Source organism: Ctenopharyngodon idella, chromosome 2 (assembly GCF_019924925.1).
Source record: "Ctenopharyngodon idella isolate HZGC_01 chromosome 2, HZGC01, whole genome shotgun sequence".
NCBI lineage: Eukaryota > Metazoa > Chordata > Actinopteri > Cypriniformes > Xenocyprididae > Ctenopharyngodon > Ctenopharyngodon idella.
The window spans coordinates 36,165,336-36,192,111 of NC_067221.1; the positions used below are offsets into that span (position 1 = coordinate 36,165,336).

General features: G+C 36.6%; 1 protein-coding gene across 1 annotated transcript in view; it reads left to right on the top strand.

Annotated features, from left to right (window-relative positions):
* LOC127496907 (ephrin type-B receptor 1) overlaps positions 1-26,776 on the top strand; it is a 294,837-nt gene that overhangs the window by 63,310 nt on the left and 204,751 nt on the right. Inside the window, exon 2 of the mRNA XM_051864837.1 lies at positions 24,746-24,810. Coding sequence (XP_051720797.1) covers positions 24,746-24,810 — 65 coding nt within the window. The remainder of the gene's footprint in view (positions 1-24,745; positions 24,811-26,776) is intronic.

Sequence of the window (26,776 nt, forward strand, 5' to 3'; positions counted from 1 at the left end):
ATATTGCCAAAAGTTTTGGGACGCCTGCCTTTACTTGCACATGAACTTTAATGACATCCCATTCTTAATCCATAGGGTTTAATATGGAGTTGGCCAACCCTTTGCAGCTATAACAGCTTCAACTATTCTGGGAAGGCTTTCCACAAGGTTTAGGAGTGTGTTTATGGGAATTTTTGACCATTCTTCTAGAAGCACATTTGTGAGGTCAGGCAGTGATGTTGGCGAGAAGGCCTGGCTCACAGTCTATCGGGTTGAGGTCAGGACTCTGTGCAGGCCAGTCAAGTTCCTCCACACCAAACTCACTCATCCATGTCTTTATGGACCTTGCTTTGTGCACTGGTGCACAGTCATGTTGGAACAGGAAGGGGCCATCCCCAAACTGTTCCCACAAAGTTAAGAGCATGAAATTGTCCAAAATGTCTTGGTTCCTTTCACTGGAACTAAGGGGCCAAGCCCAACCCCTGAAAAACAACCCCACACCATAATCCCCCCTCCACCAAACTTTACACTTGGCACAATGCAGTCAGGCAAGTACCGTTCTCCTGGCAACCGCCAAACCCAGACCTGTCCATCAGATTCCCAGACAGAGAAGCGTGATTCGTCACTCCAGAGAACACATCTCCACTGCTCTAGAGTCCAGTGGTGGCGTGCTTTACACCACTGCATCCGACGCTTTGCACTTGGTGATGTAAGGCTTGGATGCAGCTGCTCGGCCATGGAAACCTATTCCATGAAGCTCTCTACACACTGTTCTTGAGCTAATCTGAAGGCCACATGAAGTTTGGAGGTCTGTAGCTATTGACTTTGCAGAAAGTTGGCTACTTCTGCGCACTGTGCGTCTCAGCATCCGCTGACCCCGCTCTGTCATTTTACGTGGCCTACCACTTCGTGGCTGAGTTGCTGTTGTTCCCAATTGCTTCCACTTTGTTGTAATACCACTAACAGTTGACTGTGGAATATGTAGTAGTGAGGAAATTTCACAAATGGACTTATTGCACAGGTGGCAACCTATCACAGTACCACGCTTGAATTCACTGAGCTCCTGAGAGCGACCCATTCTATCACAAATGTTTGTAGAAGCAGTCTGCATGCCTAGGTGCTCAATTTTATACACCTGTGGCCATGGAAGTGATTGGAACACCTGAATTCAATGATTTGGAGGGGTGTCAAAATACTTTTGGTAATATAGTGTATGTTAATAGTTTTAAACTATACTTAGTATGAAATAAATGCATTTTAAATATATTACCTTTTTACTAGGGGTGTCTTCCATTATTCTGCAAAACAGGTAGCCTTGCCCCAAACACTTTTTTGAATTCATTTTGAATTGTATTCAAATGTGTCTGTGTGTACTGTATGCTGAAAGTGAATCTCAGCTGTGAGGAAAGACTTGCTATAAAACTGAATATTTAACACCATTGCGCGAGTGTGTTCGCACATCCCCAGATTGGTTTCTTGCCCGTTGTTAAAGGAAACCACAATGGGATGTTGTGTGTTTAAATGGATTCCCTCTCTGCTCCAGTAAAGGCTGTTTTACCTCAGTTTTACTGAGTTTCACTAAAAAGTCAATCTCATGGCAGTAAGATCTCTGGCACTGGAGTGTCTTCAGGCCAACAGATACTAGAATATTAGCACTTGTTTCAAAACCATTTTTGAGAGGTGGAGAATTAAAGGGTTAGTTCACCCAAAGATGAAAATTCTGTCATCAATTACTCACCCTTGTATCATTCCAAACCCATAAGACTTTCCTTCATCTTCAGGACACAAATAAAGATATTTTTAATTAAATGTTTACAGCGCTTAAATTTGGTAAACTGAAGCTCAAGCATGCTTGCTTGACGTGCGAGAACCAATGAGGTTCATTCTTGTGTTACGCAACACATTTGAGCTTCCTCAAGAACCAATGAGGTTTGTTCTCATGCATCAGGCAAGTAAGCTTGAGCTCTATGTATGTTTACTGATCAATGTTTATATGTGAATAAAAGCCTGAATTAAATATGTTCATCATCTAAAGACTTTTTTTTTTACAATCTCTTAATGAACGTTTTGAAGCATCAGAGTTTTAGGTGAATAGACTTTCAATTGAGGGACAGAAATCTCTCAGATTTTATTAAAAATATCTTCATTTGTGTTCCAAAGATGAATGAAAGTCTTACAGGTTTGGAACGACATGAGGGTGAGTAATGACAGAATTCTCATTAAATTACCACAAAACAGTGAATGTTGTCAAAAACAGAAGGTAAGTCAGCCTTGGACTTTCTCTTAGGTTGTGGGTAGAAAAACTATGACATTTCCGATTCAGACGGTAATAAAAGCACTGTCTACTAATGATTTCACTTTTTTCTCCTCCTAAATGCAACATTGGTCTTTTATTTCTGTGCCATCTGGCAGGAAAATCAAATCAAAGTTAATCAAATCAAATAAATGTTTGGGTCGACATGAAAAGTAAAGATTATGGTGACGTTTATCTGACAACATTAACTTTGATTTTTATTGCCACCCAAATCTTAAATGTCAGACTAGTATCTGTAAATGTTGAAATGACCTCATATCCCTGCTGTAGTCAACTCTCCGTGAGCATTATGCGTGCTGTCATTATCTCCAGGCATTCCTGGCACAGGTGGTTTCAGTCTACCAGCAGCATTATAAAAGTAGATTAAGTGATGGAAATCATACTAGTAGTAAAGAGAAGCAAACAAAAACATAAGTCTGTTCAGTCAGCAGGTTTATGTCTCAGATTCTCTATTCTCTGCTCATCCACTCACACCACTAGAGCTCTCTGATGAGATGATTTTGAAATGATCAGCTGAGATCCACAGAGAAAATGGTTAATTAAATTAGAGCTGGTGATGTGTGGAGACTTACCGGAACGCAGCACACACACCTGTACCCATAAAATGAAGCAATGCTAGGGGGTCTGTGGAAAAGTATGCAAACCTTCAAAGTTCAGAAATTTCAGCAAAGAATATTACAGAATATATATATATATATATATATATTAGGGCTGCACGATTAATCAAAATTAAACCACACGCAATTTATTTATGCACAGCTTATCAAAGCACGGCTCTGACTGTGATCAGTAGTAAATGCTGCTCCATCTGAAAGCCAGAGGGTGCTCTAGCCCAGAAACTCCAAAAATGCCCTGCAGAAGTACGATATAATTTATATATTTATATATAATTTATATATTATAAAAGTACGTCATTTCAGGAAATCCCTATGGGCATCGTACTATCGCTGTAGCTGAATAAACAGAAGACTGAAACGCTTTAATTGATTAAACTTGACTAATAAACACACAACTACGACAATATATGGTTTATCTGAGTTCTTCAAGCCTTCTCGGCTATTTTCATGATGATAAAGTATATTTATACTTCAATGGTAATCGACATAGCCTTTATCACTGTATAGAATACTATGAAATAATATGTTGTGTGCCTTATTCTGTGTAAGAAGCCACATCTTCTCATAGAAGTACGTTTTCAAACTCTCAACTGTTGTTATGAAGTGAAGTTGGAGTAAAACATGTTATTAAATGTTGTCTTTTGGTGGACAAGAGGTTCATAAATGCTTCTCATGTCTAGAAAGATGTTTGACTTGTGTTGCTTTTTCAAATGCACGTTATAAGTGACTCAAACTCACAGTGCTTGCAGATGGAGTAGCATTTACTACTGATCACAGAGCCATGCTTCACTGACAAGCTGCACATAAAAAATTATCGCAGCCTTTGCGATTTCATAATCGCACTAAGCCAAATCAGTTTAAGCATGATTTCATGTTAATTGTGATTTATCGTGCAGCCCTGTTATGGTTAGCCAGGAAAGTTTTCTAAATGGAAATAGAACATTAGTTTTTGGTTTGTAGAACGTTATTCTAACGTTATTCTAACATTTCCCTAACATTATTTTAACATTCCTATAACGTAATGCTAACGTTCTCCTAACGTTATTCTAACATTCCCTTAACGTTATTCTAACTTCCCCTAGCGTTATTCTGACATTATTCTACGGTTATTTTAACGCTCTCCTAATGTTATTTTAATGTTCCCTTAATGTTATTCTAACGTTCCCCTAACATTATTATAACCACCCCCCCACCACACACACTTAATATAAATATATATATTTTTTATTATCACATTCGTTTGTAGCTTCCTTCCTCTTTTCCATTGTATTTTCTCAACCCAAAATTGCCAGTAAATGTAGAACAGAATAGGATTATTTTTAGAATAGAATAGGATAGAATAGAGTTTTTATTGTGAGACTTAGTGTTGTAGCCAAGAACACCTAAACCGAGACCAAGTCGAGACCAAGGCTTTGGGGTGTTGAGACCATGACAAGACCAAGACCAGACTAGCACTACTCAAATTCATCTGAAAGATCCACATTTACTGCTTGAGAAATGTCTTATTTTTAATTAATAATTGCCATTAGAATAATAAGACACTATATAGAGCTGTTACCAATCAATTGAAATCACTAACAACAAAGTTAATCTTTACACTCCAGAGATGGAGCAGAAGTTGCATCTGAATTGGTACAATTACAAATGCATAAATAATGTTGAGATTAATGTTTTAAAAAATAAAATTGTTTATTGAACATTTGTAACAAAATTAATATCAAGTTTGCAATTGTGCTCATATTTGTGAACACAGCACTCTTTCTTGTGATACTGCTTAATTATATCATATGTTATAATATAAATATCAAGATCTTATATAAGTACTTTTTTTGCAATCATATCTTGAATTTTGTGGGCATTTGTATTAATTTTGGTGACTTTTTTGACACAGTCCCTTGTTGATTTCTGACCCGGCACAACAGTAACAAAATAAATGAAATTAGAAATAAGTTATTGATTGCATTTGAGGCAGGAAGTTTTACATCCAATCAAATTAAAGATGTTAACAAAGAAATCAGACAATGCAATGGCAATTTAGCGATGCAGTTGTGGTCTTGACTGGTCTTGAAATAAAATAAATAAAAAAAACAAATAAAAAGAGTCCTTTTAGTCTGAGACCAAGACAAGACCGAGACCAAGACAAGACCAAGACTTTCAAAAAATGGTCTTAAGACCGATCTCGAGTACTACAGCACTAGTGAGACTGTAGGTTTTTCAGCTCATGGGAATGTGCAGGTAGGTACTGGCTTCAGTCTTATCTGCCATCTGAGTGGGTGTCTTTTCCAGAAGCTGTTTCATCACCACAGAGAAGTCATCAGACCTTTCCGGTTATTCTTGAGGAAAACGGCCAGCATAGGTGAGAGAGCTGGGCTGTTGACTGATTTTCACTTTCTCTATCTGCCAACCACATCAACCATCTCTTTCTTTCTTCCTGTCTCGGATAATATCTGAGGTCATGGCATGGAGTTGGTGAGGTTGTGTTTGTGTTGTCAGTTGAGCCGTTTGTGCAGGGGAAGATAAGATGTTTCCCTCCTCCCTTCTGTGATTTCAGGTGTTTTTTTTTTTTTTTTTTTTTCTTCTTCTACTTCTGATACTTCTTCATGCCACTTTATTATAAGCATCTGCCAGGAAAGTCAAATCAAATTAAATGCATAAATATGGCAATCATTCAGTGCCATAATATTACCATCAGTACACTTTGTGAGGGAGATATCAATGTAAAGCAGATATACTGATGATATCATGATTTTTTTTTTTTTTTTTTTTTTTCAGCATGTGGTGTACAGTGATGCTGTCTGCTTATACTCGCCATGCAATGAAATTCAGACATCTAAAGATGCTGTTTGGGTGGCCAGATTTTGGAGTTTTGTCATTTAATGGTGCTGTATTTGACAGAACAACGTTAAATCAGAGTTCCCCTTATGTGCATCAGTTATACAGGATTGTCTCTGGTCCATCCGTTTTTCTTGTGTAAAAAATGTTTTCATTAAAATGTAATGCCTTTCTTTCTGTGCATGAATAAATTGGTTTATAATATTCAGTAGTATGATCTCAGATCCAATACAAATATTATGATTCATTCAATCCAGTCGAGCGTGATTTGTTAGTTTGGCACCATATGCTATTTCCTATTTTTTAATACCTTTTCACCCTGAAATATGTTACATTAATGAAGTTAAATGTGTTGTGAGTGCCATTTCATGTTTCTTTCACATTTGTAGTGTTTTATTAATGGTCTTCTTTGAGAAGCCAAGCCTGAATATGTTAAATAACCCCTCTTAGATGCTTTTGCCTATAATCCATGAGCAGCAGCTCCCAGCATGCATTTCAGTGGTCCATAGGCATTAGGGTTCCTTCATGCCTGTAATTATTCTATAACTGCTGTTTCTCCAAGCTCCTGTGCATATAGGCATGAGTTGCCAATTATGCTCTCTGCCTGCGCTGTAGTAAATAGCCTCCGTGGATGGGCAGGTGTGACGCAGCAGGATTTATTACCTGTATTACATGCGTATGTTGCCGTCATGAGTGAATGAGAGTTTAAATATAGCCCATAGGCTAGTTACTGCATAACTCTAGTTTGTTGATGGTGTGTTCACAGCCGGTTTATCCCCTGAATGACTGAGTTGTTGTTTTTTTTTCTTTTGAATTGATTTTGTTAAGGTTGCCGCTGGTGTCAGACAGAGTTAAAAAATCAGCTTAAAAAACAAACTGAGAGTCAAAGCTCATTAACCTGAACAGAAGACATCCCACTTTTTTTTTTTTTTTTCCCCTTATTGCAGAGCAGTGTTGGGGAAGCTACATGGAAACTAAATTAGAAGAAGATTGTAGCAAACAACAAATTAGTTAAGATTAAAAGCTATGTATATATATTTATACAACAGTTCATTCTTGTTTTCAGTTCTGATTGGCTGAGAGCCCTTTCCATCCATGCGATATATGATACTGATATAACTACCAGCTTCAGGGGAACCATTTCTCCATTTATAATCACTCCGCTTGCAGCATTTCTCACAGCAAGTATCATGGTGGACGAACAAACCCACTATAATTTTACAAATACTACTGTTGTTGTGTCACGGAATGTAGTTTTAAGAGTTTTTTTAGGCAAGAATGTAGTTTAGACCTCAAATGTGTGATGATATACAAGCATAGTGCCTATTTGACAATTTGTTTAGACGTTTTCGGAGATGTGAGCTCCAGGCGTCAGCGGCAATTCAGCGCTCATGTACCCACCAAAACAGCTTTATCTCGGCCAGTCTTTCAGGAATTGCCGCTGGCTCTTATGTAGATAGTGTTTAAACATGAGGTATAATTAATTTTGGTTATATCAATTGGGCAATCTTTGGTCTTATAACTCTATTAGGTACTTGTTCCAGAACAAATTGATTTGGCTAAGGGAGAAGTTAATTTTCATAACTTTATATTTTTATTTAAAGGGATAGTTCACCCAAAAATGAACAGCAACTCAGCCACGAAGTGGTAGGCCACGTAAAATCATAGAGCGGGGTCAGCCCATGCTGAGGCACACAGTGCGCAGAAGTTGCCAACTTTCTGCAAAGTCAATAGCTACAGACCTCCAAACTTCGTGTGGCCTTCAGATTAGTTCAAGAACAGTGCATAGAGAGCTTCATAGAATGGGTTTCCATGGCCGAGCAGCTGCATCCAAGCCTTACATCACCAAGTCGGATGCAGTGGTGTAGAGCACGCCGCCACTGGACTCTAGAGCAGTGGAGACGTGTTCTCTGGAGTGACGAATCACGCTTCTCTGTCTGGGAATCCAATGGACAAGTCTGGGTTTGGCGGTTGCCAGGAGAATGGTACTTGCCTGACTGCATTGTGCCAAGTGTAAAGTTTGGTGGAGGGGGGATTATGGTGTGGGTTTGTTTTTCAGGGGTTGGGCTTGACCCCTTAGTTCCAGTGAAAGGAACACTTAATGCTTCAGCATACCAAGACATTTTGGACAATTTCATGCTCTCAACTTTGTGGGAACAGTTTGGGGATGGCCCCTTCCTGTTCCAACATGACTGTGCACCAGTGCACAAAGCAAGGTCTATAAAGACATGGATGAGAGAGTTTGGTGTGGAGGAACTTGACTGGCCTGCACAGAGTCCTGACCTCAACCCGATAGACTGCGAGCCAGGCCTTCTCATCAACATCACTGCCTGACCTCACAAATGCGTTTCTAGAAGAATGGTCAAAAATTCCCATAAACACACTCCTAAACCTTGTGGAAAGCCTTCCCAGAAGAGTTGAGGCTGTTATAGCTGCAAAGGGTGGGCCAACTCCATATTAAACCCTACGGATTAAGAATGGGATGTCATTAAAGTTCAAAGCGCACGTAAAGGCAGGTGTCCCAAAACTTTTGGCAATATAGTGTAGTTGCTTGATTTTACTATTTTATTAAACATAGTTGAAAACAGCAGTATTTAACTAAATGTCACACCACAAAACAGAAGACATAATGTCCATGTAGGCACTCAAATTCATCAGTGGATCATGTTTTGAACCAGTTAATTTACTTGAACTGTCTGAACAAACTAATTCGCTAATTGAATCAGTCAGTAAATGAGCATGATTAGTTGTCTTTCATGAAAGAAACACTTGAAGACACATTTTCTAAAAGACTTTCTACAGCTGCTGTTCATCTCATAAGAGGAACCTTTTTTGCTTTTACCCTAGAGAGCTGAAGAGAGCAATACTAATGTGTGAGCGAATCCAATGCATATGATATGATTTGTATATGGTGTAGTGCAACATAATACCTCTTGTTCTAACTTGGCTTTGGGCGTCTTGGACTCAGATGACTTCAAGTTTACTTGCCTTCAGGGTAAATTCTGCCTCAGAGATGGCTTGTTGTATTGCGGAGTGTATGTAACTGTATGTGCGCATACATCTGTTGAGCCTGTGAGATGAGCATGTGTGTTTCCGTGGGGAACGCTGTGTGTTGAAACACTGCATGTTGATTGGTCCCTCTGAGCTCTCATTAAAAGATGAACTGTTAATGAAATGTCGGATTCTCTCGGCTTCCCCATTGAGGAACAAACCAATGAGAGCGCAGCAGGCAGCGACCTCATGTCTCCACGTGCACGCTTGAATGAGAGGCCAATTAAAGCTTCCCTGTATCTCATTCCCTCACTTCCTCCTTTTCTTGATCATTCTTTCCTTTAATTTCTCTCTCTCTCTGGCTCCACTCTACACAATTTCATGTGTTTTAACTTGGATTATGGGAAGACTCAATCGCATGTACCATCTGATCTTAAATATGTTTTATTAGGGCTGTAAATTTAGTACAGTGTATATATATATATATATATATATATATATATATATATATATATATATATATATATAGTAAAATATTGTGCTATATATTTGTGTTTTTTGTATGTTATATGATTTTTTTTCTCAGCAAATATTACTGATTATATAATAATTCAATAATTATTGACATACCTAGTTTTAATGCTTATTTTAATGCAACTAGATGTTTTTATGCATCATTTAACATTTCAAAGGTGTTGCTTTGATCTTAAAGGCACAAAAATTAGCATGATGGGAGAAAAAAAAAATTGAACGGCTTGCAATTGGTCTGTTCCTTTAATGCATGCATTATAATGTCAGATTTGATTGTACACGTGGATGGAATACAAATCACTTCACTTCTGCACTAATGGCAGTTGAACATTCATTAGCATGTCGAGGGGATTCCGGAATGCCACGGAACATTCCATGAGTATCTAATGTTCCGGTAAAGCTAGTCAGGGAGCTTTGAGATTGGCTTTGTGCTATCAAGAATACTGGGGACCGAACACCTCGTTCCATTCACGCCGTCCAGTCGTAAACACAAGCTTCCGCTGGTTCTCCAGAGAATGATGATTGAACATATTTCATGTAATTAAACTGGGATGTGGGGAAAATGTGAGATTGAAAACATTACTCACTGCACACATGTGCGCTCGGAGGCTCTCGTAAATGTGAGTGTGATTTGGGTGCGCTCTGAGACGTCGGCTCCGTTCCAGCTTCTGAAGATGTGATTTTAGTAAATGTTCAGCGTGTAATATTCTTTATTTTAATGGCTGTAATCAACATTACAGCGTGCCATATCCACAGAGAGAAACCACATATCCAGAAGTTACTGCTGTCTATGTGTTCGCCTAATATACAGCTAAATAAGAATTATGAGCAATTTGATGAAGAAATCTGTTCAATCCCATTACATGCTTTTCTCATATTCTGTTTAATGAACAAGAATATGTCATTTACTGTCCATTGTGTTCCTTCACTAATCTGAATGTGCCAAAGAAGAACAAAAGACGTTTGCAATGGAAGAAAGGGAGGGAAAGAATTTAACAGATGAAGATGCCAGAAAGAGGTTGGTTCTGAGGCAAAAGATGTATTTACAAGAGACATTTCAAATAAATATTTTAAATAATAACATGTTTATAATTTATGATCATAGCTGTAAATGAGACTGCTATAGTGGTAGTCTGTCAGAGTTGGCTGAGATATTCTAAAAAAAAAAAAGTAATTAATTTCTAGCTACTATAATCACATCTTCAACAGTGTAATTAGATTACTGTACTAATTACTCTCTTTAAAAAGTATTGCATTACTTATTAATTACTTTCTAAATCCCATATCAACCTTGACCAGTTAAACAATACAAGGATAAACATGAAATGTTTTAATTCGTTTGTCTCTTTAATTCGTTCTAATAATTAAAGTCCCCTGTGGTGTAAATCAAGTTTTTAATGTTGTTTATATGTCTATGTGGTGTTTTAATGTACTTTAAGACAAACCATGTGCAAATTCATAAGTCAACACCATTGCTGAGTAATTTCTACTTAAAACAGCAGTGATCTAACAGCTAGGTCTCATTGTTAATACATAGGTATTAATACGTGACTTTCAAAGACACAAAACGTACATTTTTGTACTTTTAGAAAGGTGCTGGAACGTACAATATTGACATATTTATAGCACTAAAACATAAAAATACACTTTTTTACAGCGAAAAACACGTAAAATATTGACGAATCTTTCATGTCATAAAGATATATGTATAATTTCCCTTTTATCGTTTTGTAGATAAACATAAGATCCCTAAACCCCACAACGAACCTAAACATATGTTATACAGAATATTAAAAGAATAAAACATAATGGACAGAAATGCGTAGGAAAATGACAATTTTAGTAAAAATATAACATTAAAATTATATTTTGAGCCGCCTGTCCTACACCTAAACATACCCATAATCATTTCTAAAAACTACGTACTGTTATAAATAAAAGAATAACAGACAAACAAGCGTATTCACAATAATTTATTTATTGCGAAAATGTCAAAAGTGGTACCAAAAGTAGTTCAAATGATGATGAGTTGAAGTCGCAGTCCTCTCTTACGGTAATAGTTTTTTTATGGGGGGTACAGAGCAAAATTTAAGTTATTTATCCTTGAAAATATGAATCCGGCTTCTCTCTGTGAAGGCGCGACACTCATTTCAAATGTCAATCCACTAAAACACGGCATGTCGCAATCTTTGACGAAGCAGGTGAGAGCCAATGAGCGTTCGATATCAGTGCCGTGCACCATGTCGTAACGCTTCTCGAGGGCGCAACTTTCAAATTTGAATCATAACGAGCACGGGCTTTGACTGTGACGCTCGCTGCTGCTGAGAATGAAGATAAAGATCGCCGGATAAAGGGCTGGATTTGGATCTCTTCCTTACAAACATATGGATTCTAAAAATTTGGAGTACAGCGAACAAATAAAATTGATGTGATTTGTGAATTTATGTTGTGTTTTGGTGTATCTTATGGTTGTATTGTCAGTTGCTGCGTATGAGAAAACGCCTTCTGTGTAGCACAGCAAGCAAAATGGTTAAATAATTACAGAAGTTTCAAAGTGTAGTCTTGTTTAACATTATGTAATCCTCCAAAACGAGTTTGCAGCACAAGTCACGAACAGAAATGTTATTTCATATTAAGTAGATGAGTAAACTGCATTCAAAAATTCAACTAAAAACATGTATTGATATGACAATTGAATACAACAGATTTAAAACATTAGTGCCACGATTTTAATATTAATACATGGCAATTCATACACATTCACACTTGGATACGTAAATGATTTACATTTTATTGCTGTTAATATGTAAGTATTTTTACGTTTTAGTGCTATAAATATGTCAATATTGTACGTTTTTGTGTGTATGAAAACGTAAGTAAATGTACGTGTGGAAGAACCACACTTTACATAAAAATACACATGTATTCTCATGAGATCAAGGAAAAAAAATGTGGTTTGAAATTGCTGGTGTTTCTGACCTCACAAACTAGCTTGTAACCAATCACGTCAACGTGTGATCATAAGCGAGTGGATCTCTGAGCTGGTGTGAGTGAGTGGAGGCAGGGCTAATTTGCATATTCATAGAACCGCATATACTAAATGAGGCAAGGGTGTAGAGTTACATTCAAGCTATTTTAAGGCATGAAGAAGTTTTTATTTTATTTTATTTCCTCAAAATACTCCTTGCAGTCTTCCTCTGAGTGATATCAGGAAGCTCATTCTGGTCAAGAACCATTTGTAAACACGACTTTGTTTCCAGGTGAACTGATAAAAAACATTGTTGTGCCCTTACTTCAGGAAGTTGTGTAAAACCAACCAATCAGATTAAATCTTACTAGAGCGACAAAGTGCTTTTCATTTTTGTGCACAATATGCATTAGACTGTTCACAGACTGAGACTATAGTCGATTAGGAACGTCTAAGTAGGACATGATTTGGTGACCTTTAATGATATAAACACTGTCAGTGTGTTTGCACCTTAAAAGGGCACATCGGGGGCACTTGTTAGCACCCTTTTGAACAATAAAATGGCAAACAGGACACCCTGCGGTTAAATAGACTTATTAGAAAAGGAAAAACACTTGTAAGACATGATGAGGAAAGAGAAGAAGGAGATAGATGGAAAGAGCAGGTGGGGCGAAAGGACATATATTAGTAGTGGTGTAGAAAATGAAGGAGGGATTATGGGAGAACTAAAGATGGGCATTTTGCTCAGCACTATTCCTGCCAGTATGTAAATAAATGCAAATGATCTACGACTGTAAAGAACGAGGGGTAGAGAAATAAGTGCCTCGGAGGACAGCCTGCTGAGAGGGTAGTTTGGCATTCTGCACCTGTTTCGTGAGCTGTGATTGGCCATAGGGAATACTCAGGAGGATGTGTTTCTCTGTAGCTGATCAGCTCCCTGTGTTTGGGAGCCGTGTTTGACAAGGTTGAAGTTTGTCCCACTCTGGAAGCCTGTCACGCAGAAACAAGTTCATCTGACTTTAGCCCAGGGATGTGAAGAATCGGATGGGAGTGTGTTCATTGAACAGATTTCAGGGAGTTTAATGGATTTTCATGGAATTCAATTTGTTCATTTAAAGCACTTTGGGAATATTTGAACAATTTGCGCTTGCGAGTTTGTGTTCAGCGCGTGGATCAAGCTCATATTATTCTTAGCAGGACTTTTCTGTTCTGGACTACATTAGAGAATCGATGCACAATATATTAGTGTATATATATATATATATATATATATATATATATATATATATTTTTTTTTTTTTTTTACATCTTTTAAGTCTCTTATGCTCACCAAGGCTGCATTTAAGTATTACAATTTGAAGTAAAAGTGTTCTAATTTAATACATTTTAAAATGTAATTGATTCCTCTGATGGCAAAGCTGAATTTTCAGCATCATCACTCCAGTCTTCAGTGTCACATGATCCTTCAGAAATCTGATTTAGTGCTCAGGAAACTTCGCTTATTATTAGACCTATCAATGCTGAAAACCGTGATATATTTTTTCCTTGATTCTTTAAAAGATCAGAAAAAAGAAAAAATATTGCCAAGTATGTTTGCACATACAAGGAATTTGTTTTGGTGACATAAAAAAGTTCAAAAGAACATAATTTATTTGAAATATACATTTAAAAGTCAGTTGCTTTACTGTAACTTCTGATCAATTTAATGCATCCTTGCTTAAAAATAAAAAAATAAAAGATTTTACTGTCAAAAATTGTAAACAGTAGTGTAGATAGTGGATATTTTATTGGGCATAATTTCCCTCTATTTTTACATTTAGATTGTCTTTGCCACGCTCTAATGCTCACTTAAAGTTACATATAAAAAAATAAAAAAATAAACATAAATCATTTAATAACACTGCTCAATAGTCTCAATTCATTTTTCACAATGTACATAATAATGTTGGGGTACCTACATTCACTTGTAGCATTTACAGTGATTGATTTTCATTTTTTGTGTTTTATTTTTGATTTATTTAGACAAAATTGTCTGAATCTTATTTTGGCCAAGAATCATCCAATCAGGGGTGCGTTTCCCATACAGTGACGTAACTCGCTGCTTCACTACCATAGTATGATGCATCACTGAAAAAATCACCTAGCTAGTCACGACTGTTTCCCAAAACTGTATTATCGCAAACCTGTCATTCAACCAAGTTGGTGAATGATGTCATTGGTGGTGGAGTAATAACTTCTTTGAATGAATCAGTTTGAGATTGAATTAATGCTAGATTTTTTGCTATAAATTACAGACATGGCATCTGAGGACTAATTCTCATTTTTCTTAGTTATTTTGCTTTATTTCCAGATTCAATCATAGGCTCGTTCTTACGTACTAGAGCACGTACGCACATGCGCGCTCTTCAAAAACGGTGCTTAAAATCTCTTGACAAACTAAAATATGTAAATGACATTTGTATATATTCGAAATAAAAGATATACATTGTCAGCTTGCTTATTTTGCTCAGGATAATGATTTATTTAGTCCACGTGTCAAAAAAACAAGAAACTATGCTTCTAACTATAGCTCGAGAGCTGTCGTTCCAACCACACAAGTTTGCGAATATTCGTTTGAACAATGGTTTCAGGAAACACCAAATTGTTGAACTATGTTAGTAATGACGGAACTTGCGATGTTAGTCGGCTAACGATGCTTTTGGGAAACATACCCCCGGGGTATGTTTCTTGTAAAATGAAGTCGCTGCTAAACCACCATAGTAGGATGCATCGTTGGAGAAACTAACTAGCTAGTCACGACTGTTTCCCTAAAATATCTTAACTTTGTCGCACATCCGTCATTCTAACTACGTTGGTTCAACAATACAGTTAATGATGTTACACAGGTGGTGGAGTAATAACGTCTACTAATTAATCAGTTCAAGATCGAATTAATGTCAGATTATTGCTGTAAATAACGAACATGGCATCTGAAGACTTTGTTTTGCTTTATTTCCCGATGTTGCATTCAATCGCAGTTTCTCTCTTAACATGACTCTGGGGTTCCCCTAGCATACTAGAGCACATACGCACATGCGCACTCTTTAGGCTGATTCTCTTGGCAAACTAAAACACTTAGGAAAAAATTTGTATATATTTGGAATGAAAGATGACCTATTTATGTCCACATGTCATTTTAACAAGAAACTAGGCTTCTAACCACAGGTCGAGAGCGCTGTAGTTCCAGCCACACAACTTTGCGATGCTATTCGTTGGAACTGTGGTTTCAGGAAACAGCGAATCGTTGAACTATGCTGGGAACGATGGAACTTGTGACCATAGTTGGCTAATGGTGCTTTTGGGAAATGCACCCCAGATTGGAAAATGACAAACTTTTGATTGTTTCAAGACTCTTTTTTTTTTTTTTTCATGGCGGACTGACAAAAACTTGCAACCTGACTCCTGAAAATTGTGTAAAGACTGTGATTGCAGCTTGTCAGCTTGCAGCTCATTTTGAAATCGCTCAAAAAGGTAATTTTTTGTGTCCAATGTGCATCAGAAAATCCATGACAGTCTGTCTGGCTCTGTCTGAGATTAAGACTAGAGTCATATTTATCTGACACAAACCCTGACAGTTAGAACAAAAACTTATTATGAAACTGCAATTAACAAGTGTCATTTAGAAATAATTAGAGGAAACTAAATGGATTTGGTCCTCTCAAAGATCCAATTTCTCATTCACATTGACTAGTCTTTTTCCCTTCATTGTGCTCTTTTTACAGGAACCCTGATAATAAGCTGTTGCTTCATTGTTCTTAGTTTTTTTTTTCTTTTTTTCACATTTAAATCGATCAGTTGTAGTGTGTCCCTTCTCTCACACTCCTTCTTTCCTTCTCTTTCACACTTACTGATTTCCCCCGTTCATCGACGTGTGACTCTTACAGCCTCTGTTAAGGATTTCCTCTCCCGTGTCTCTCACACACACACACTCAGATGTGGCTCAGGATTCATTTTCACCCCGTCAGTGGGAAGGACAGGTGTTGAAGTATCTGATAAGTGTGTGTGGTTTGATCGTGGCTGATGTGAGACCTGTTTCACCCCATCCCCTAACTAGCTACTGAACCAAATACAGATATATAGCTATAACAACAAACGAAAGAATAATGATGCTGAAATTCAGTCCGCGATACAAGCTGTAGATCTGAATTTTTGTCCTAACCAACAAAATTTGTATATGTTGGAGTGATCCGTTTGATTCATATTGGGAAATCAGTTTGTTTAGGATTAGTTTACTTCAGAATTAAAAATTCCTGATAATTTGCTCACCTCCATGTCATCCAAGATGTTTATGTCTTTCTTTATTCAGTTGAAAAGGATTTTTCTCCATATTGTGGACTTCACTGAGGTTCAGCGGGTTGAAGGTCCAAATTGCAGTTCAAAGGGCTATACACGATCCCAGCTGAGGAATAAGGGTCTTCTCTAGTGAAACGATCAGTCATTTTCTAAAAAAAAATAATAATAATAATATACTTTTTAACCATAAATGCTTGTCTTGCACTAGCTCTGCGATGCGCCACGCATTACATAATCACGTGGGAAAGGTCACGCGTACCAATCCATTGTTTACAAAGCGAAACGTCAAAGGCCCTTTACAAAAAAAGTGTGCGTGTGTGTGTGTGCGCTCGTATATATATATATATATTTATATAAACGCATACATGTATTTTAACATATTTTGCTCCCATAAAAGCTTTGTTATAGTCTAGCTAATTTTTTTTTTTTTGGGCTTTTACTTTTTTTTTTTAGTTTGTCTTTATTTTTTAAAAGAGGAGCTTGACCTTGCAGTTGAACTGCTTTAAATTTTAAGTAGCTTGTAGCTTGGTGTACTACAAATCGTAAAGTAGCTTCCACAACAGTGCTGGGTTTTTTTTTTTGGTCAGACTTGTTTATGGTAGATCAGGAACTCTCTGCGTGTACTTTGTGCAAGGTTTTGGTCAATATAATGCCACGCTGGTTGCTCTGGACGTGCCTGTGTGTATGAAGCACACGTGTGTGTGCAGGTGAGCAATTTCATGGTGAGAACCACAGTATTGATCGGAGAACGGAGGCCTGCTCAATGTTTAATGTGCTCTTTCTGTACTGGCACTATCCTGCATTAAATATTAAAGTCTCATCCCTGAACGCCAAGTGTAAATACGACAGGCAGAAAGAGACGGGGTCGAGCGCTCTCGGGGTTGTGGGTCACTGACCCCACCTGCCAATGGGTGAGTGATGCGGCTGTTGCCGTGGTGAAGGTTATACCTCTGCTGTCATAGAAGTCAGCACTCCCTGACCCAGCCAGATGAATAAGCCTATTTACACAGCTTTATTTAAGGCCCATGACATCACTCAGGCTCTCAGGACCACATTTCTGATTAAAACAGACTCTCTGCTTATTGCACTGCGGCTCTGCAGGTTTTGGGAGTGAAGTTCTTCTTGGATTTAATAAAACCAGTGAGCTGAGGCTCTAGGAAAGGTGGGTTTGTCTACAGTACGTTTACGGATAATAGAGATGTATGTACTGTAATCTGTGTCTTAAGGATGAGCGTGGGCTTTTGAAATAGAGAAATTGTAAAGTGAAATGTTAAAGAGATAGTTCACAAACCTGCATGATTTTTTTTTTTTTTTTTTTTATAGAACACGAGATATTTTGCTGATGTTGGCACTGCTTATTTAACTACTGCTTATTTAACTGGCAAAAAAGCACTGTAAAAGTGCCATACAAGTAGTCCATACTACCCATATGTTATATTTTAAGTTTCATGAAGCTATACATTATATAGGAAATATAATTTGTAATAAATTGGTGCATATTTAAACTTAGAGATGAGATCACACCAGTTTGGACATTTGGAATGCACAGTATATCTGTACCAAATCCATTATCACAGATATTTAATTAAGCATGCTCATTTAACCCAGTTTTTACATTTTGGATTGTTTTTGCAATCATCTAACACTCACTTAACCCTTTAAACCTGAAGTGTACTGCCAGCGGTACACCACCCCACATGAAAAAATTCATAATCAAATTACTAAGCAGCACAAAATGGGTATCATTTTTAAGCTTAGAAACTCATCTTTTTAATGCAACTCTTTGATCAACTCTTAACAATTGCTTACTCGTTCCTCTAAACCAGAGTGTAGCGCCCGCCGGCGCCACCTAGCTACCAAAAAATTAATAATCATGTTTTTCAAAAATACTGCCTTGATCAACACAAAATTGGTGTCATTTAAAAGCTTAGAGTCTGAACTTTACAGTAAATGTAGCCAATTTGATTAACTCCTAAGTAGTGCAGAGTTATTTGCTGATAAATAAAAAGATGTTTTCATAATTTAAGAAATACATTTTTGTACTATGCACTGCAATGTGTCATACAGCTCAGATAGTCATGTGTCACATGTCATTTGAAAGGTCTCATGGAGTAGAATACAACAGGCCTAATTGTTTTGGGCTTTGACTAAACTTGAATGAGTTTTTGTACATGAAGCCCCGCAAGACCCATATGTAAATAATATACTGTTGCGGCATTTATGTCACGTTGTCGCTCTAAACTTCATGAAACATGCTCTGTTTGTGGAAAATGGCACATCATTATTTACAGCAAATTCTCCCGATTAAAATTATTCCAAAATCAACATAAAAAAAAATGCATCAATGCAAGATATTCCTCACGTTACGACACATAAAACTCCACAGGCGCAAAGGCGCTAACAAAAATCAAATGTAGCTTTCATGTGGCGTTTTCACTTATAAACTCATGAAACATGCATAGTAGAAAATGACACATCATTACTTACAGTGGATGCTCCTGGTTGAAATGAGTCCAAAATCAACATAATCCATTGTGTCGATCACGAGCTATTTCTCATGGAGGAACAATTTTAAAATGCCCATTAGGGGGTGCTACCTTATGCTATTACCACAAAATTTGAATTGTCCTCCTACCTTATTTGGCTACAATGGGTACAATGAACAACGCACGGGAGCGTTTGAAAGCACACAGGTTCGTTTGAAAGCATTTTGAAACTGGAAGCTGGAGCGTTTGAAAGCAGGCGTCTATCAGCGAGATCCCTGCTTTCAAACGCTCCTATGTGTATTGGTGTAAGTGCTCGGAGAAGAGCGTAAAAAAAATTCTATTTACAACATGTTTTTGAAGCGTTGATCTCTGTAGCCAATCACAGACATATCTGTTGAGCGCATGAACACAATGGCCAATCAGAGATGTATAAGTTAGTCAGAATCAAAATGGTATGGGGAAATGCTGGTATCGTTGCATTTTTAACGTTTTAAGTTCCGGTACTTTTGACAACCCTAATATAAATACATTTTCAGTTCATCAAAAAATCATGAAAAAAATGTATCACTGTTTCCACAAAATATTAAGTGGCACAACATTGATAATAATAAGAAATGTTTCTTGAGCACCAAATCAGCATGTTAGAGTGATTTCTGAAGGATTGTGTTATCATCTATACCATGAAAATAATTATTGGCTTAATTAAATCAATGTGTGATGGACCCAGAAGGAAGGGTAGAAGGAGAATGGCCGTTGGTGGGTTTAGGAGTTGGATGTTGATCCATTTACACTGATGTGGTTTGACTCCAGAAATTTGTGTGGTACTTGAACGATGCCATAGTGCAGGAAGACCCTACAGCGCAGCAAAACTGAAGTCAACAGCATTGTACCGACATGTGCAGTGTTTCCTTTACTCTTCAGAGCATGCGTGTGTCATTTTTTCCAAACAAAGAAAGCAGAAAAGAAAAGGAAGGAATATTGTGTGTAATTACGGAGGTAAAGAGGGTGTAGATTGGCTTTACTATTATACATGAAATATGTGATCTACTGTGTGCTCGCACCTTCTTACTCTCTGGTTTATCTGATGGTCTCCATTTTGTATCTCTTTGCTGCCGTTTTGCATCCTAACAAGATTCCATGATCCCTTTGTGCCATTATGCTAATTTATCATAGGCCACATGTTGCATATTAATGAGCTTGAATCTGATATGACCTCAAAAAACATTAAGCTCTGAACATACCACCCTGTTCCCCTCTCAGACACAGAATGAGAGTGATTTCTCTGGAGGAGGATGCATCTCCTGAAGTAATGTACAGAGGTCTGTCTCCTCTGAGACACCAGCTGCTGGAGGAAGCACACAGGCTGTGCTATTTAGAGAAATTGAATTATGGTGCGTGTGTGTGTGTGTTTAATAACAAAGCCAACCCACAATGTGCATTTTTTTGAGTCTAGGGATTTAATATTTCCAATCATCACTCTGTGTTCCGCCCACACCAGTAAAGAGCATCTCTGATTGGCTCTTAGCTCTCCGCTCTCCCAATCATGTCATAATTGATCAAAGAATGAATGATTTTCTGCTTATCTCCAACAGAGGCTTATCAATCATCACCGATCAATAACAACTAAATCATTCAATGTGTTAATGTAATCTCTTTCCCATAATAATCTTTATTTTATCTATATTAATGCTCCTGTAAGCATTTTTATTTTTTTTATGTTAAATATTTTATTTAGTAATTAAATTAAATTAAATTAAATTAAATTAAATTAAATTTTAAATTTAATTTTATTCAAATATTTATTTTAAGTAGCACATGGGTTGGTGTTTTATTTTATATTTTTATTTTTAATTTTTATTTTATATTTTTTTATTTTATTTTCATTTAAATATTTAAATAAAATTAAATTAAAAATTAAATTATTTATTTTAAGTAGCTTGTGGGTTAGTATTTTACTTTAATTATATATTAATTTTTTATAATTTTATTTTTTTGTTTTTATATATTTTTTATTTTATTTTTATTTAAATAATGTTTTTTTTTTTTTCAAATATTTATTTCAAGTAGCTTGTGGGTTGGTATTTTATTTATTTTATTTTATTTTATTTTATTTTATTTTATTTTATTTTATTTTATTTTATTTTATTTTATTTTATTTATTTATTTATTTTATGAAATGAAATGAAATGAAATGAAAATTAACACTAAACCCTGTGCTCATGGTGTGTGAGTTTTGGGCAAGACTACCTGTCTGAACAATGGTTGTTATCCGAATTATGTAAAAATATTTTTTGCTGAGTAAATCTAGCGTTGAGTTTTTCAGTTAAGTTTGTTTTACAGCATCGTAAATGGTTAAATGGTTAAGTTCACAATATTACTGTTTTTAATGTATTTTTGATCAAATAAATGCAGCCTGGATGAGCGTAAGAGACATGTAAAAAAAACTTTTAAAAATTCTTACCAACCAAGTATGTGTATTTGGTACCAAATAAAATAGATTTGCTCCTCTGACTCATTATCACTGAGCTTGCAATCCATTATGGGATCGTCTTATTCATGATAGATACATTTGATTCTGCCTTAAAAGTGCTGCCTACTATTTGGAACAATTGGGTATATGCCTATGAAGCCTAAAAAGTATGCAGCTCTTGGTTTGAACATGGTTAGACTGAGAAACTCTGATTTGAATTTGATTGGTTGTTTTTGAAGAAGTTAACTAGGCATTACCGGCTGCCACTGACTTGGATAAAAACTTTATGAGCCTTATTGATGTTTTACTCAAGCGCTTGACAATACGGTTTACGATTCATATGAGTGAGTATGTGTTTTCTTGATCAGCCGGCGGGGAGTTATTGACGGCCTGAGAGGAGATCACAGAATTATACTGTACATCATGTTATGAATCCATCAGCTTGAAGCTCGAGTGCTTGTCATCTGCTTCTTCTCATTTATCCGAAAGAGAGCGAACCTTTCTTACTTTATCATCTTCTTTCTTCCTCTTGAAATATAGAGAAACGTCAAAGGAGAGGAGCGTATGATTAACTCATACGAGAGATGGAGATACGAGGGACGCAGAGAGTGAGAGAACAGTGGAAATGACAGTTGGCTTCCGGTGCGTAGCGTCAGATTGTGTTTTGTGGAAAGAACATATATTGTTCATCTTTTCTCTCTCTTGTGACATCACTCGTTACTTATAACCATCCCGGTGTGACAGGCTTCGCTCCGAGCGGGAGCACACGGGGATGCAATTAAGTCAGTGCGTCATATACGTGCGTGTGTGTGTGTGTGTGTGTGATGGACCCAGAAGGAAGGGTAGAAGGAGAATGGCCGTTGGTGGGTTTAGGAGTTGGATGTTGATCCATTTACACTGATGTGGTTTGACTCCAGAAATTTGTGTGGTACTTGAACGATGCCATAGTGCAGGAAGACCCTACAGCGCAGCAAAACTGAAGTCAACAGCATTGTACCGACATGTGCAGTGTTTCCTTTACTCTTCAGAGCATGCGTGTGTCATTTTTTTAAAACAATTACTCATGCGTGCAAACTTGAGCATAAAAACAATATCACAAACTGAATAAAAGTAGGTCATTATATAACTATATATATATATATATATATATATATATATATATATATACTGGGCAAACAAAAAAAAAAGTGTCTATTTACACCAAGTGCAAATAGCATCCATTGTTGGCAAACACTATTTAGACTAGCTCCGCCCACGATCGATGCAGGTTCGAATCCGCCTTTTGCCGAGCTCGCATTTATTTTCAATAGAAATGAAAATAATGTTCTAAAAGTGGAAATAAACTGCGAACGAGTGTTTAATAATATTAAAAAGTGTTTTTTGGGTAGGGTTAGGGGAAGGTGTAAGAAGGGTTTTTATTCTTCCAATAAGGCAGCATCTATTTAATAATTTTAATAAATATAATCATTTACACTCTATATTATTGCATCCTGTTAATGTACAAAAATACTTAGGTGCAAATAGTATCTGCCAATATAAAATATAGATAGCATCTAATTACTATTTACTCTTATTGCAAATAACTGATACTTTTACATGGTGTAAATAGAATCTATCGCTATTTTCACCTAGTGTAAATAGCATATTGCTAAGAAAATGCTGCTGTTGTCACTTAGTGTAAATAGAATATATTGTTATTTTCACTTAGTGTAAATATAATATTCACTTAGTGTAAATAGCATCTACAGCTATTTGCACTTAGTGTAAATAGCATCTATCGCTAATAAAATATGCTATTTTCACTTAGTGTAAATAGCATCTACACTAGTAAACATTTGAAGTGGATCAAAACCTTTCATCAAAGTTGTCCTAAAACCAAAATGCAATACCCATCTTGTCTTAGAACAACTTTGATGAACTTTTTTGATCCACTTCAAATGTTGACTACTATATTTGAATGAATGCATGGATGCAAAATACTGTTACGCATCTGTTTTCTTTCTCGATTGTTTACCTTCACCTAAGCCAAAAGCAGGCACATTCAGGCACAAATAGACGCTGATGAGAAAGGAATTCTATGATCGTGCATCTGCAAGGCCCTGAGTGTGTGCGCACAGAAAACAGCCGCATGTTCAGAATAGAGCTCTCTTTCGCACCTTCTTGCTCTCATATGGTTTAAAATCACTTGAATGTTAAAACTGACAGGACCTAAAACACATGCAAATGGTAAACTTTAATTGTATAATGGTAAAACTTTGCAATAATCCAAAAATCATGTGCATTTTGAACCGTGGTGTCTGATCCGTTTGGATTAACAATCCCTATACTTAGACATTCTGTGATGTGACTATTAGCAAAATTTAAGCAAATGCACTACTTAAAAAGCCATTGCTGTCTCTGAAAAAAATCAGACAGAATGAAGTTTTTGGCAGAATATGGGAAGTTGTTTGTTGAGTGATGAATCACAATGAAACATGAGTTGCATGGTGATGTTCCAGAGCGCTGTCTTCAAAAATCTGCTGAGAAATATAATAATAAATGCATCTCTACCACAGTGAAGCTTGGAGGAAGAGTGTCATTGTATGCGGAGCCTTTTTAGCTGCTGGTATTGTTGAGCTGCTTCACTGTGAAAAGTCATTTAATGCTTTAGAGTTTTTTGATGCTGTTGGAAAATGTCTTTAAAAGTTGCCATGAGATATTCATTAAGTCCCTTTTTACATAAATACTAATATATATATATATATATTGAGGGACACAATTGGCACCCGTTTTGTGGAATTTTGTAAGTGTCTTTCCTGTTTTGATGGTCATTGATGGAAAAGTCTGGTATCAATCCAGGTTTTCTATCGCTTTCAACCATCTTATCTGTGTTTGGTGGAGTGTGTGTATGTGGATTATTCTCCTGGCTGGTCAAAGATATCTTCTTTGATAACGGCAGACAAGAGCTTGACCACTTAAAGGACAAAGACAGCTTATCCTATATCTGTCTTCAGAAACACAGGGCCATTGTGGGTGCAAAAGTGCCACTGTAGAGGGTTTGTATATATATTTATTTAATAATACAAAAATGTTTATTAAATAAATATTTTATTAATGTATTCATTCATTAATTTAATATTAATGAATATTACAATAACTTATTAAACTTTAACCTAAAAGTCTGGGGGTAAAAGCAAACTAAATATTCAAATTCCTCATAATTCTTTCTTTTCGTCTGCTTTTCAGAAACCTTAATGGACACCCGGACCGCCACAGCAGAGCTCGGGTGGACGGCGTACCCTTCGTCAGGGGTGAGTGTGTGTTTGCATTAATAAATGACCTACAGAACTGCTCGCACTATGTTAAAATACTTACCCTGCGTCTTTTATTTTTAGAAAAGCACATTAAACCGAAAACTTCTATTCACCCTTCAGCAACAGCTTACTAGATGAAGAGAGACTATATAGTTTCTGATTAGCTTCAAAATATGCCATAAAATATGTTTGTACTACAGGTGCCATGTCTGAACAATGAAATTAAGAGATCAACGTCTCACACACACACACACACACAAACACACACACCTCTTTCTCTCCCTGCTGATGGGTACAAAGCAAAACCCTCATTGCAATCGCTGTACGCATTACACTCCACAGTTCAGAAGGACTTAATGACATAATGGGTCCACTTAAGTTAAAAAAGCACCTCTGAATCCATCTAAATGTGGTCCGGAGGAGAGCGGGCTACTGTAATGACAGCCGCAGCACTGCTGAACCTGCAGAGAAATATAAAGGTTTCATTGAACTCTCAATAAGGGCACAAGAAATTGTTCTGTCTGAGTGTTTTCAGTATTATTTCATGGGGGTTATGTAGAAAGTGATACTTTGAGTTTCCATTGGATACCGTTATACCGAACATACAGTCAAACCAAAATTTATTCAGACACCTTTCATTCACCTTTCAACATTTCATTCATTAATACAGTTTATTCACTATAGTTAAAAAAAAAAAAAAAAAATGGTAATAAAATATGACAAGATCATAGAGTTAAACTGTGTCATAAAAAATAATCTTAATTATGTCAGATAACACTTAAGCAAAACATGGTCAGGTCAAAGTGTCTGAATAATTTTTGGTTCCAAATTTTTATCAGTTTTACTGGTCGTCCACTGTATGAAAATTTTTTGGGTATAATATTTCACAGTTTACTTTATTTTGCTATCCTCACTATAGTGTCCTGCACCCACTAGTAAAAATATATCCAGAAAGATCAAAAAATGTCTGAATAATTTTCGGTTTGACTGTATATTTGCAGAATAGCACACTGACTGGTGATTTTATCAGTGTTAGCTCATTTTTGTCCTAACCATCTACATCCATGAGAGGCGGATGACAGTTTCAGCTCATAGCTCCACCCACACTGAAATCTCAAATAATTTCACTTCACATTACTATGAAACATCAAAATACATTCTGATCAGCTGTGATTTAGTTACTTCATGGAATTTTTTTCCTTCAAAGACAGAAAAAACTGGAAACATGTGTCATGCCTGGTTAGGAAATTTCAGTACCAGCTTGGTACCGAAGTACCAGAACTTTTGACAATCACTACATTTATTGTAACTTAATGAAGTGTAAATTAGCCATTAATTAATTCTTATTGAGTTGTAAATTAAATTGTAAATTAAGATAATTTAGTTAAAGCCAATTGTTTACAGAGGGTCTAAAAATGTAGAGTTTACTGATATTGATATAATAACATTGACTGGAGTGAGCTATGATATATTGGTTACCGTGGTACATTTTTCTAAGAGATTGCACCCCCCCCCCCCCCCCCCCCCCCCCCGCCTCTCTCTCTCTCTCTCTATTTGACCAGCTGTGCTTTAAAATTAATAATAAAAGTATCCACAGATGGTCACCGGAGGCCACACACACCCACACAAGCATATGACACATGTCTGACAGTGATGGACAGGAAATTTAGTGAGAGGAAATCCATTAGCTCTTCATGCGACAGACAGCCATATTCCTCCCTGTAATTAGTGCAGTTTGCTGAGGCAAGCATCGCTAGTGCTGTTACTTAAGGTGAAGGATTTGAACAAACAGGAAGGATTTTGCACTTTGACAAGCACCACTCACATTTACTTCAGACAATGCCATCTATCTATCTATCTATCTATCTATCTATCTATCTATCTATCTATCTGTCTGTCTGTCTGTCTGGTTTTCTGTCTGTCCATCCATTGTGACTTTATGGTGCATGTTTTTCATGGATTA